The 12,738-nt window shown below is 39.6% G+C and overlaps 1 protein-coding gene across 1 annotated transcript in view; it reads left to right on the top strand.

Annotated features, from left to right (window-relative positions):
• Positions 1 to 12,738, top strand: part of tyw1 (tRNA-yW synthesizing protein 1 homolog (S. cerevisiae)) — a 63,768-nt gene that overhangs the window by 20,702 nt on the left and 30,328 nt on the right. Inside the window, exons 11-12 of the mRNA XM_031284888.2 lie at positions 3,891 to 4,000; positions 11,043 to 11,220. Coding sequence (XP_031140748.1) covers positions 3,891 to 4,000; positions 11,043 to 11,220 — 288 coding nt within the window. The remainder of the gene's footprint in view (positions 1 to 3,890; positions 4,001 to 11,042; positions 11,221 to 12,738) is intronic.

Raw genomic sequence — 12,738 nt, 5'->3', positions numbered from 1 at the left:
ATTGAAATAAAAGGCGTTTTTTTTCCTTTTCATGGTCAAAAGGGGATGGGAGAAATTTAAAATATGCTTTGATTTTCATTTTATATTTCATATAACAAAAAATAAAATCACTCGGAAAACAGAAACGAAAAAAGGCCTGTTTTTTCATATTCAGAGACCGGATGTTGTCATTTCCAGTGCAACAGCGCCAGTGTACCAGTGTTGCTTTCAGCACAGGCTAAAATTACTTTGGAAACCTATAGTCTTGATAATGCTTGGAGGGACTTTTATTTCATAATGTCACATTTATTTATTACCCTCTCTCCCTGCCTTCCTCTGACTCTCTGTCTCTACCATGGTCTCTACCCTCTATCCGTCTGCAGAGCTGGCGTTACATGCTCTAGCTAAGCTGGGAATCAGACAAATCTGCCGCGCTCGCATTTTATTCATTTTTTCTTTGCAGATAGTGATATGCTTTGATGTACTGATGTCAGGCAGGCTTGCTAGTTGCTTTTAGTCTGAGTCTGTGAGATAACCAAACTTCCTTTGAATATAACGTGCAAATAAATAGACGGAAATAAATAAAAGTCCCCTGAAATAAATAAAAGTAAAACGTATGTATTTAGGCTATTGAACTATAATGACTAATGCATATGTTTATATGTATTGCCTCATTTATGTATTTCATGTTGTATTTCATAGCCATATTTATGTAGCCTGTAAAGAGGTGCAAAAAAAACAGATGATCAGTCGCTCAGGAAGTTAGGCTACAGTTTCCCTCAACTGCAGCCTGGGTTAAAGCAAAACTGGTAGGCTACACCAGTGCTACTCATGGATGTATTAAGAGAATGTTCTACTGCCTTGGAAATGCAACATCCGGTCTCAGAATATGAAAAAACTGGCATTTGTTTAATTTCTGTTTTCTAGTGATTGAATTTTTTGTTATATGAAATAGAAAATGAAAATCAAAGCATGTTTTAAATTTTCACATTCCCTTTAGACCATGAAAAGGAAAAAACGCCTTGTATTTCAATTTTAAATTTTGTATTTTAAAACGAAAATCAAATAAAATCAAATAATTTTTTTTGTTTTTTATAGGGCTGTCAAAATAACGTGTTAATTTTGATTAATTAATCTGAGAAAAAATAACTCAAAAAAAAGAAAAAAAAAAGCAGATTAATCTATTCCATATTGACGTTTGACCCGGAGCCGTTCTAGCCACCATTGGACTGTAAAATGAAGGAGGGAGACGAGAATGTGCTGCCTGGATCATTAACTGGAACATTTACTTGTAAAAATCTTCTTCCTGCCAACCCTGGCTACCGAAATCTGGTGCCACTGATATGTCTGCACTTCTCTCTGGTGCTCTGAAGATGATACAGGCAACACAAACACCGCTGAACGTGACGCTAGTTAACACTATACTCGACAGCAGCTAACGTTAGCCTACCGCTATCTAGTAGCCGTTAAAAACGGTTAAAATACTGACCGCTAACGCTAAACGGTGTAAAGTTTGACTGTGTTTTACTGTAGAGGATTCAACACCGGTATGTAACAATCTGCAGCTGCCGTCGGAGAAACACAGACGGTGCGTTCAATGAAACTGGTAAACTACATCCTCCTGGTGCATTTGAAGTTATTGTAAATGTCCTTTTCCCATCTGGTTGTTGTTTTTGTCGTTCAACAGCAATTTACTAGTGAAATAAGTTATTGTTAATGTTATATATTATTATTAAATAATTTCATTTTGACCATATGGCCTTAGCAATAAACAAGCCATTCTTTAATGTCACCGGCTGTTGTTTAGTACCCTTTGTTTTCTTTTCTTTTTTTACTTTCTTAAAAAGTATCGGTTCAGGCACCGTTAATTATGTATGCGATTTAATTTCGATTAATTAGTCACAGAGTATATAATTAATTAGATTACATTTTGTAATCGATTGACAGCCCTAGTTTTTTAATACCTGTTAATGAAATGAAAATCGAATGACCAAAACATACACTGACCGCAGACTAATCTAAGAGCAAAACAGACCAGTCTAAAATATGTTTGTAAAACCGGCCCAGGTGCTTAAAATAAAGTATATAAAGTTTGTTGTTGGCTATTTTTGGTTTCAACTCCTAGGTATGAAGGACAATCTTGGGAAATTCCGGGACATTTAATTTGCCTTTTGCTGCCAAGTTAGCCAGTGTTAAGCAAAAGGTAAACATGCTTGCTTAAACTGTGATTTATCAAAGTTACTAAGCCCTCTGGGGGCCAACCAGTGGCTAACCGTCCCTTACATTGTTCATTGCTGCAAATATGTCTTAGGTTTTGTTACTGATTTGACTTCACTTCATAATTAAAATGTTTAAAGTGTACTGCTGTCACACTAAACTTTAGGTTGTTAAAGATTATGTTTTTCAAGAGTGCAACACATGTCTATGGTGCAATCAACCACAAGTAAGCAGGGTACTCTGAATTATATTTGGTATTTGGCATTATTACATGCATGCTTAGTTTTCGCCTACCTAAATTGTTTATCTCGTCAGTCAAGATCACTTACACATTGAGCGATGATATCTCTGTGGCAAACAAGTTAATGATTTATGCGCAGAAGACGAATGGCCAGCATAACTGCGAGGCCTAAAGGTGGACACTGATTCATCATGACATTGGCGAGAGACATTGGGCCTTTTACTCCCCTCAAGTTCCATTTGAAAAAAGGCGACTGTGTTGAGCACTGAAAGGTCGCTGTCACCACATATATGCCAGTCTCCCTTAAGGCAGCTATGCGTGATGACAGGAAGTAAGCAATTTCAGGGCACTGATGTGTTGTTGCAGCTGCCCTCGCCATCCACCTCTTTGTAGCAACAGGTGGAATTAAATTTGATGTGCAAGGCCAGTATGTGTGGTGTGAGTGTGTGCATATGCATCCGACAGGCTGTCCTGAATTTGTGATGCCTCCAGGATTTGTTGTTGCACCTAGACATCACACTTAGACGGTCAGAAGGTGTTATTAACACCCATAGAAGGTGCATTTTTTTACATTATGATGCATACTTTCACTTTATATGTCTTATAGGGTGAGAAAAGCCACAGCCCTCAAATTCACCTTACGTTTGTGAATAAACTTCTTCGGACTTGATATTTTTTCCCTTTGTTAGAAGGATGCTCTTCTGAATGTAGTTAAAGTGTTTAACTTTATTTGTGTCAAATGACCCCAGTCTAATGGCCATAGATCTATCTAAATCAGAGCAATGCATTGGAGCGATACTGGCTGTCAGTTGATACTTAGTGCTCCAGCAGACAGTGAACAGAGGTAAAATGTGACCAGACTTCTCGTCGAGGTAAAAATTGTCTCGCAATATCGGTCACTTGTGCAGAGCAGCCCCCAGTAGACGGAGTCTGACCTGGTTGGTCTTATAATACATCTGGCTTTGAAGATGAGGCTGGCTTGGACCTCTCTAAATTACCATAGAAGATCCCCTTCCCATTCGCCAAAGTTGACTCTGAATTCACTTTTGCAGAGCGGTAGCGGTGGTTGCAATTGTACAAAGCTGCCGGTAAAACCCAGTGTTAGAGGGTTAGAGGGTACGGCCGCTATCTCTCTCTCTCTCTCTCTCTCTCTCTCTCTCTCTCTCTCTCTCTCTCTCACTCTCACTCTCACTCGCGGCTGACACACACATGTTGTAACCTTGGTTCTCTGAGTAAAGACTATTTTTCCAGTCATATTTCTTAATTAAAGTTTTCTTTAAAATAGTGTTAAAATCTTGTCTCATTCTCGTGAAGCCAATCTCGTGTATCCTCTCGTCTCGTGAGCTGAGTGTCTTGTCACAGCCCAAAACGGAGGGTATAGTAACATTCCTAACTGAGTGGGTACAGTATGTCTGCTGTTCCTTATCTGTTTATCTGTGTGCCCCACTACCAGACACCACACCAACCCTGTGGGCACAGAGTGGCGCTGGAAGATGGACCCTGCCGAGAAGATCCTGCAGGATGCCTTGGAGAAGCACCAGAGCATGATTCGACAGTTCAGAGGTTCGTCCATTAGCAGGTCACACATGCAAACGTGTTCTTTCCTGCTCCACCTCTTGGTTTTACTCTAGTTTCTCTAGCAGTCTGTCTGGCTATTTGTTTATCTACCCATTCGTTGCACTGTTGAGTGCAGATCATTGTTGTAGAAATAAACACAGACACAATAGCTTACACGACACATCATCTTCGTCATGCACACTTTGCATCTTCAATTTACGGCTCATGACCTCTTGTAGCCCAATGTGTAGTGAAGCAGAGTGAAGATCAAAATGCTAAATGTTCTGTCTTCCCCTTCATCACATTGTGATGTACTACCTCATCAGTCACCTCTCAGCCCCCACACACAATTTAATTTCCCCACCTGGCACCTCCATTGTGTTATTGTCACAACTTCACTGTCTTTGTTTTCTCAAAACATATCAACATTGAGCTGTAACCTCACTTAAGCTGGTTTCATACTGCAGCGCAGTAACTGCCAACCTGCAAGAGCGTTTCCCAAAAAAGCAAAACGGTTACCGCTAGTAATTTAGTACGGTGAACTCTGGGCCACAAAACCAGTTTGTGTTCACGTAAGCAGCAACCGCTATATACCCTTCCTGCTGTGATCAAATCCGCTTCCCCCTCATTGAAATGACTGAAGGCGGCGAGTTACCGTGTGGCGGTGTGAAAGCTCCATTAGGGTTCCATTTGTGCTGCTTGTACTAATACTGTTGGCACTTGGGACTTATTTTCTCTGGCTGCTGCCAGCATTGGCTTAGGACGGCTAGTTGGATGCCCAAAGCTCAGTTCAAACTGAATTTAGTGATCATCCTGTGAGTATTCCCTAAGCAGATTTTCTTTGAGAGGTTTTAAGAAATGTTGTCAAAACATGTTGGTGACACAATAAACCAACATTTATTAAAGAAAACATGATTGGAAAATTGTTTGTATTCCAGATGGATTTAAAGGTTTTAAACAAGCTCTTCACTGCAGCTTATGTTTATTGTTGTGATAGATTAACGTTTTAACATTTCAATTTTCAATTACTCATTTAAAGTCCTCATATTATGCTCATTTTCAGGTTCATAATTGTATTTAGAGGTTGTACCAGAATAGGAAAATTTTTGTTGTACTGCACATTGCTGCAGCTCCTCTTTTCACCCTGTGTGTTGAGCTCTCTGTTTTAGCTACAGAGTGAGACATCTCACTTCTGTTCCATCTTTGTTGGGAGTCGCACATGCCCAGAACCTAGGTCGGCAACACAAGCCAGTCAGAAGCAGAGTATGAGGTCGTGCCATTCTAGCAGCTAGGCGAGCATTATAACGTGTGTTATAAAGTGACGCACGTTTGTCACTGAAGTAAAGGCTGGACTACAATAGAGCTGTTTGGAGCAGTTTGTGAACAGTGTTTTCTCTGGAAGATGGTAAGTCCCTTTGAGGTGGACTTTGGGTTTTTTCACTTTGTAAACCTATAATATGCACAAAAAAAGATATATAACACAATAAAGGAAAGGGGGAGAGAATTATGCCAAGAAGCATAATATAGCACTTTAATCTATAAAATGTCCTGACCCACCCAAGGCAGTGTCTTCACATTGCTTTTTTTTGTCTGACCGTCAAAAAGCCAAAGACATTCAATTTACAATCATATAGAATCGAAAAACAGCAAATCCACAACTTTTTTTCTGTTTTTCTTTACTTTTGTCAATCAACTAATAATTTCAGCACTGAATGGGATTGTTTGTTGTTTACATTTTGTTGTTTTGTTGTGACCGGTACAAAGGGTCACTGGTATTTTTAACATTCAATTTTTAATTTTGACAGTATTAACAAAACCACACATACAACACACACACACACACACACACACACACACACACACACACACACACACACACACACACACACACACACAGAAAGACAGCATAAATAGAGTTTGCCTTCTGATCAGTGTTGTGAACTTTGAACTTCTTTCATATAAATGCTGCAAAGTTAACTCTTGGTTTTTGTGACGTGACTGGACAGCCCCGTTGAGATTCAGAACTAAGTCATCCTGCAGACCCCTGTCAGCACAGCCAGAGCCACACACACTCACAGTCTAATACACACACCATTCCTGTCAAGCCCAAACACAGTTTGCCAAACTGTCTTCTTTTCAGTTCAGCTCATTGTTGATTTCTTTTGTTTTTGGTGTAACTCATATAGAAGCCAGTGCCAACACTTTCCTACACTGGCTGGCACTGTGGCCTACTTTAAATATTTCACATATAACGCACACCCTTAAATTAAACAAAATCTACAGTATGTTGACATCAAAGATTGCTTAGCTGACATGTATGACTGTACATCCAGCCAAAGTATTCTTAAGGCCTGGCTTGATCCTGCGACCTCACAGTCAGAAGGCTGCCTCTCTAACCTCAAAGCCACTGCTGATCTCATTATTAAACAGAGAAACAATTGTACTCAGGAAGTGAGATAGATGCCAAATGCTGAAAGCTTTTGAGACAAATCTTCTTTAAAGGGCAACTTTATAGCTAATGTATTCTCAGAGCAGTTATTCATGATGTATTATGATTACATTTTCTATGATGACATTAATTTCCTGATGGTATTATAATGGAACAATAGTGCACATACGCTTATGTTGACACTAAGCTGCTTCTTAATTCACTTAAAGTAAAAAAGAAAAGGAATTTGTCATAAAAGGTATTGCAATTACGAATATACTATTGTCCAGAAAATAAAGAAAAGTACATTTTCAGATTGTTTTACAAAGCAAAGCTCTGCATTTATAATTAGAAACATGCAAGTGCAAAGCGCAAGCCTATTTTGTCATTGTACTTTTCTTTCCAGTGGCACTACAAAATGACAGTCTTCAACTCCATTTACCATTGACAGTGGTATGTTTTGTAATGTCTAGCGCAATTATCCAGACAATGTCTCTTAAAAACCCACAGTGTGATTAAACAGATTGGTTTCTGCTCTGACTACCTGACGATCTAGTGCATAAAAGGTCTCATCAAATAGCAGTTTTTTTTTAAGATTATTTTTTGGGGCATTTTTAGGCCTTTATTGACAGGACAGCTGAAGACATGAAAGGGGGGGGGGAGAGAGAGAGAGAGAGGGGGAATGACATGCAGCAAAGGGCCGCAGGCCGCAGGCCGGAGTCGAACCTGGGCCCTCTGCGCCGAGGAGTAAACCTCTATATATGGGCGGCTGCTCTACCAACTGAGCTATCCAGGCGCCCGAAATAGCAGTTTTAAACGCCATGCGTTATAAGTTATTTGTCACCCTTTAAATGTGAAAGAATGCAATTCATTGCACCGCCAGCTGTCACTTAAATCTTTACGAGAAGGGCCTGACAAAAAAAACACTTAAGTTTGTCCTTGATGACTGAAACTAGGAATCTGATTTCTGCTACCATGTTGTAAGAATCTGCCCAGAGCCAGGCTCAAAATACATAGAAAATAGTTGTGTCAAATGACGTTCTTGTCTGTGTTGATTGTTAAATTGATTGTCCTTAATAAATTAATCCTTAATGTGTATCGTTTGGAGATTTTCCGATACCGGTACTAAAACGATACTTTTAAAACGGTGCCTAAACGATGCCTGAACCGATACTTAAAAAATATATTAAAAAAAAAAAGAAATATATATATATATATATTAAAAAGGAGCACAAAACGACGGTCGGCGACATTAAAGAATGGCTTGTTTATTGCTAAGGCCACAGGGTAAAAATAAAATGATTTATTAAAAATGTAATAACAATAACTTATAACAATAACTTATTTCACCAGTAAATTCCTGTTAAACGACAAAAACAACCACTGGATGGGAAAAGGGTATTTTGCATTAACTTTGAATGCAGCACAAGGCTGGCGAGGCGAGTTTCAAGTGAACGCAATGTCTGTTGTTTTCCCGACAACGGCAGCTGCAGTCAGACTGTTACGTCTCGGTGTTGGAATCCTCTACACAGTAAAATACAGTCAAACTTTACACCGTTTAGCTGTCAGCATTATAACCGTGTTTACTCCAGCTGCTAGCTAACGGTAGGCTAACGTTACCTGCTGCCAAGTGTAGCATTAACTAGTGTGACATACGTCGATGTTTCGGTTGCCTCTAACGTCCGTTTCGGAGCATCAGAGAGAAGCGCAGGCATTTAAGTGGCACCGAAATCCGCGTTGCTATTCGGTCCTGTAGATAGCGGTCATTAAGGCACCGGTGCCGTATTAGCACCGGGTCTCGGTACGCAACCCTAGTTTTAACTCCTGTTGACACAGAACATTGTGGCGGGATACAACACTGTTAGGGATAATTTTAACTCTAAAACGTTTTTCCGGTAGTTTGTGTGGCTAGTTTGTTTATTTGATCATGCATTTTACATTCATCAATACTTACAATATACAGTATTACAGTATATGCTCTTTGCTTGGTAGTTGACTCTTAACTGTCCAGCCTGAGTGTGTGCTCTCGGCAATATGATTAAACTCGCATGAATCTATTTTATGTCAGCACATTTGCATATTAACAGGAAGAAGCTTTGGTGATGTTCTAACTTTCGCAGCTAAGTCAACTTTTGAATTAAACATTTGGTTCTGTGATTCTCTTAGCTACAACACACAGCACTTTTAATTTTTTTAAATTACTTATTCCAGTCATGCATACGGTACTTCTAAACGCTGCCCTTCCATCCAAGCATCCATGTCCTTGTTTAATTTTAGTAGACGCTAAACAATACCACCAGGACGTGTTCAGTTTGTGTCCTAACTCACATCGTACCCAAATTAAACAGGAAGAAAGAAGCCTCCAAAGCAGAGGAGAATGATTTCCTAACTTCCTTCTGTAAGGCTTGATATCGAACCAAAGATAATGCGGATCAATTCCAGAGGACATCTAAGGTCTTTGATAATAGTTTTCTTCCCTTGAATCACTTCTGCGGGTTCTAATTCAGTAATCATAATTACGCAACTTGTAATAAAGCCCCACTTCCTCGCTGATAGACTTCTTCTTTATCTGAGTGATCCACTTCCGAAAGAGAGAGCTTCTCCAAAGGACCTCAAGGGAGGGAATTTTCTAAGAATTTAATGGAATTTCACATTTCTAACACCATAATATATACAGAATACATTTAATAAGGTTCCACACACTTAACACACATGCATCATCCTCTCAACTGGTTTATATGAAAAGAGTTTAATGTCTTTCCGGATGTTGCGAGATGGGATTTGTCCTTGAATAGTAGCACAGTAACAGTTGCTTTGTGGTTCGACCGTACAAAATGTTGCAACCGCTTATAAATAATGTATAAAGCATATTAAGGCAACACGCCGAAGTTAAGTATTTAATTATTCAAAGCATGCACTCTTAAATCAAATGACATCTGCTGTAGCTACAGCGATATCACATTAAATCCCCAGACCGTGTGTGAAACATTTTCCCCCTTCTCTTTGACTATTTGTTTATTCCCTGTCTACATCAAATTCTTGGCAGGCCAGAAAGCAGGCCTATATGATCTGTTCTGCTCTTACTTTACTTGACACCCCCTACCTTCCCGACCCCCCTCCAAATCCGAAAAGCAGACTTGATCAAATCACAGGTTCTATAAATATGTACATAGTCAAAGAAAGACTCACATCGTCTCTCAGGCTATTTTTTTTTCTTGGCTGAATATGTTCATTAATCTAATTTTGGTTGTCCTATGTATTTAATTTATGTAATTTTTGTTTGTAAATTTGGTGGCCTATGGTCATGATCCAAATGTGAAAGACGGAAAAATAGATTCCTCACGCTAGATAATGCTCCCATTAATATATTTAATTACCACCAAATGATGTTAGGAGCGTCAAGCTTATCTTCAGACGTGAGCTAAATGGACTTTCATCAATTAGACAGTCGTCATTTCCTTTGGTGTAACTATAAATAATGGAAACTGACACTTGATTCCTCACTCTTAAAGTATATGTATCGGGTCAGAAAATCAATCTAATTCACAGCAACATCTGATGCCTATGGCTGAGGTCTGAACTGTGTTCTTTGTTGTCTATTCAACTATTCTAAATAAATTAATTTTCTTTTTTTATTAAGTAATCTTAAACTATCTTAACGTTTAATGGCAATACCACTTTATAAAATGCATCCCTATTTTTTACATCATCCTGTAGTCTGTGCTGGTAGAGCCCCTAAACATTAGGAGAGTCCAAGACCACCCAGTGGTAAGACGGAGGGAGGGAGTGGGAGAGAGAGAGAGACTGGGCTTCTTGCCCGACTCCCAAGGCTGAAACTTTCACTGCCTCTCTTCTGCTCATTTTTTATGAGCACCACACGTCTCTTTGATGCCTATTTGGATGTATGTAATTATTACTCAGTTTGATCTCACTTCAAAGCTTGACCTCATGCTGTTATTTACCATCTTAAGGCTCTTTTACACTAGACGCATCCACGGTGTCGCGCGCCATCGTGATGTCAAAATGACGTAATATCCTGCCGGCGTGCCCGATTTATGGCGCGCGAGCAGAGGTCGCTCGCTCTTTTTTCAGCGGCGCGCGACAAAGCGGAAACGGGAAGCCTGAACGGGTTCACCGACAACCGGATGCCAGGACTCTCACAGTGACTGCAAGTCTCTCTTGTAAACTCACTAGGTTAAGATGAGTTCTTTTATGGTGAATGAAAGGCTTGATTCGACGAAGTAGGTCATTGATTCTAATCGAAGCATTGACGGCAATGCTGTTGCCAGTTCTGCCGTTATTTACCTTTTTCTTCTTCTTCTAGTCCGTAGAAAGAGCTGTAGCCTTTGCTCATTAGCGCCACCGCTGTTCAGGAGAAGACTGCAACTAGTGTCGCGAGCACCAGCGCGGGTATAAATAGTCACGGCGATCCCATGACGCCACATTTGTACGCGCCAGCTGGGCTGTGTCTAGTGTATAAGAGCCTTTAGTGCTGTTTTGATTTTTTTGATTCCACATGTGAGGGCCCCTCATTTCATTGTTGGGAGACGTTGATTAAGTCAAAGATGGAGTCGACATCAAAACTATCATCTGTTCAGCCACTGACCTCTCTCCCTCCAGGTGTCCCTGGAGTGAAGCCCGAGCGGTATGAGGAGGGCTTGGCAGTCAAGCACTGTGCCCTCTCCCTGGTGGGTGAGCCAATCATGTACCCCGAAATCAACACCTTCATCCGCCTCCTCCACTCTCATCGCATCTCCAGCTTCCTGGTCACCAATGCACAATTCCCAAAGGAAATCAGGTAGGGACAAAACAGACACCCACAACTTGTTTGTGTGTGTGGCTCATTATTTTTTCTGTAGTATATTTTTACCCACTGCCTACGCAAGCTCTTTTCTTTGAAGTGTTCGGGGATGAATTAGAAAGTAGGGAATAGGAGTGTGTTGCAGCAGTTAGATTGTTTTCCCCTAGCAGTAAGGCTCAAAGGTTCAGTCACCAAAGTGTCAGAAAAATCAAAAATTAAATCTTCAGTGCTTTGAGCAGCCCAAACAAAATACCATTAACTTCAGTTGTATTAGGAGAAGTTTCAGAGGCGAACATGTGAAGACATCTGCAGATCAAACTGAAACTGTCTGCATGACCAGATGCTAGTAAGGATGGGTGAAATGTCATTTCTGTAATTTGGATGAACTGACCCTTTTTTAAACCGCAACTAAGGAATTATTTGTTTTGTTAATGTATGTTTTTTGTGAAAATAAGGCAGGTTATATATGATTAATCGTTCTGCTCCTTTTCATTAAGGACTTGCCATTTGGTTTTTGCATTAAGTTGTTGGTTTCAGGATGAAATAAATGTATATAAATAAATAAATGTGCTTGAGTGCTGAAACATGCATTCCCTCTAATGACCACTTGCTGCTGACTCCACAAAAGCTCTTGTTGTACTAAAGGGATTGGGTAATATACTAACTTTAAAAAAAAAAAACTAAAAAAAATGTTCCTATTGAGACCCAGGACCTTGGGTAACCCATCTACAAGAGTTCAGCATCCATGTTTCTGTGACAGGAGTTCACCACAGGCACAGTTGCTAGAGGCACATACATTGTGCACCTACAGTGACTGTATGAAAAATTCATAAAGGTCAATGACACACACACACACCCATACACACCTTTCTTTGCTTTTTACTTTAGATGCGGAAGGGTTTGTGAGCTTCAACGTGAAAAGTTTTGTGTGCACTGAAGTGACCTCAGAGTGACATTATTTCCTGCACTTCGGCTTCTACTCAGCACTCTTGTCAACACTGTAACTGTAAGCCCCTTTGTTTAAAAAGATCAAACAAAGTCATTTCCCATCCCATGTACAGTATATAGTAGGGCTGCACAATATATCGTTTTTTTAATCGTCATTGCAATATCAACTGGTGCAATATACATATCGCGAAAGGCTGCGACATATCGCGAAAGACAATCAGAGATTTGTTGTGTTAATAGAAAGAAAATATCAGCAGAAAACTGCATTTTAATATGAAACTGTCATTCTTTTTTAGTAGTGCCTTTTATATTCAATTCAGTGTTCAATTTGTTCAATAAAAGAATGTTGGGAATAATTTCCTTTTTGTTTTTCTTAATTCAACAAGCACATTTTTTTAAGAAGAAGAATACTGAAAGCATCAGAACGGAGTACACTTTAGTAACTGTTTATTTATCGCAAGTAATATCGTTATCGCGATATTCAACAACCTCATCGAATATCGCATATTTTCCTCATATCGTGCAGCCCTAGTATATAGTGTGAAGTGTAAAAAGAACTTTCCAAAC

Source organism: Sander lucioperca, chromosome 5, assembly GCF_008315115.2.
Source record: "Sander lucioperca isolate FBNREF2018 chromosome 5, SLUC_FBN_1.2, whole genome shotgun sequence".
NCBI lineage: Eukaryota > Metazoa > Chordata > Actinopteri > Perciformes > Percidae > Sander > Sander lucioperca.
The sequence above is the reverse complement of the archived record's forward strand: the minus strand, read 5'-3'. Positions and strand labels throughout refer to the sequence as shown.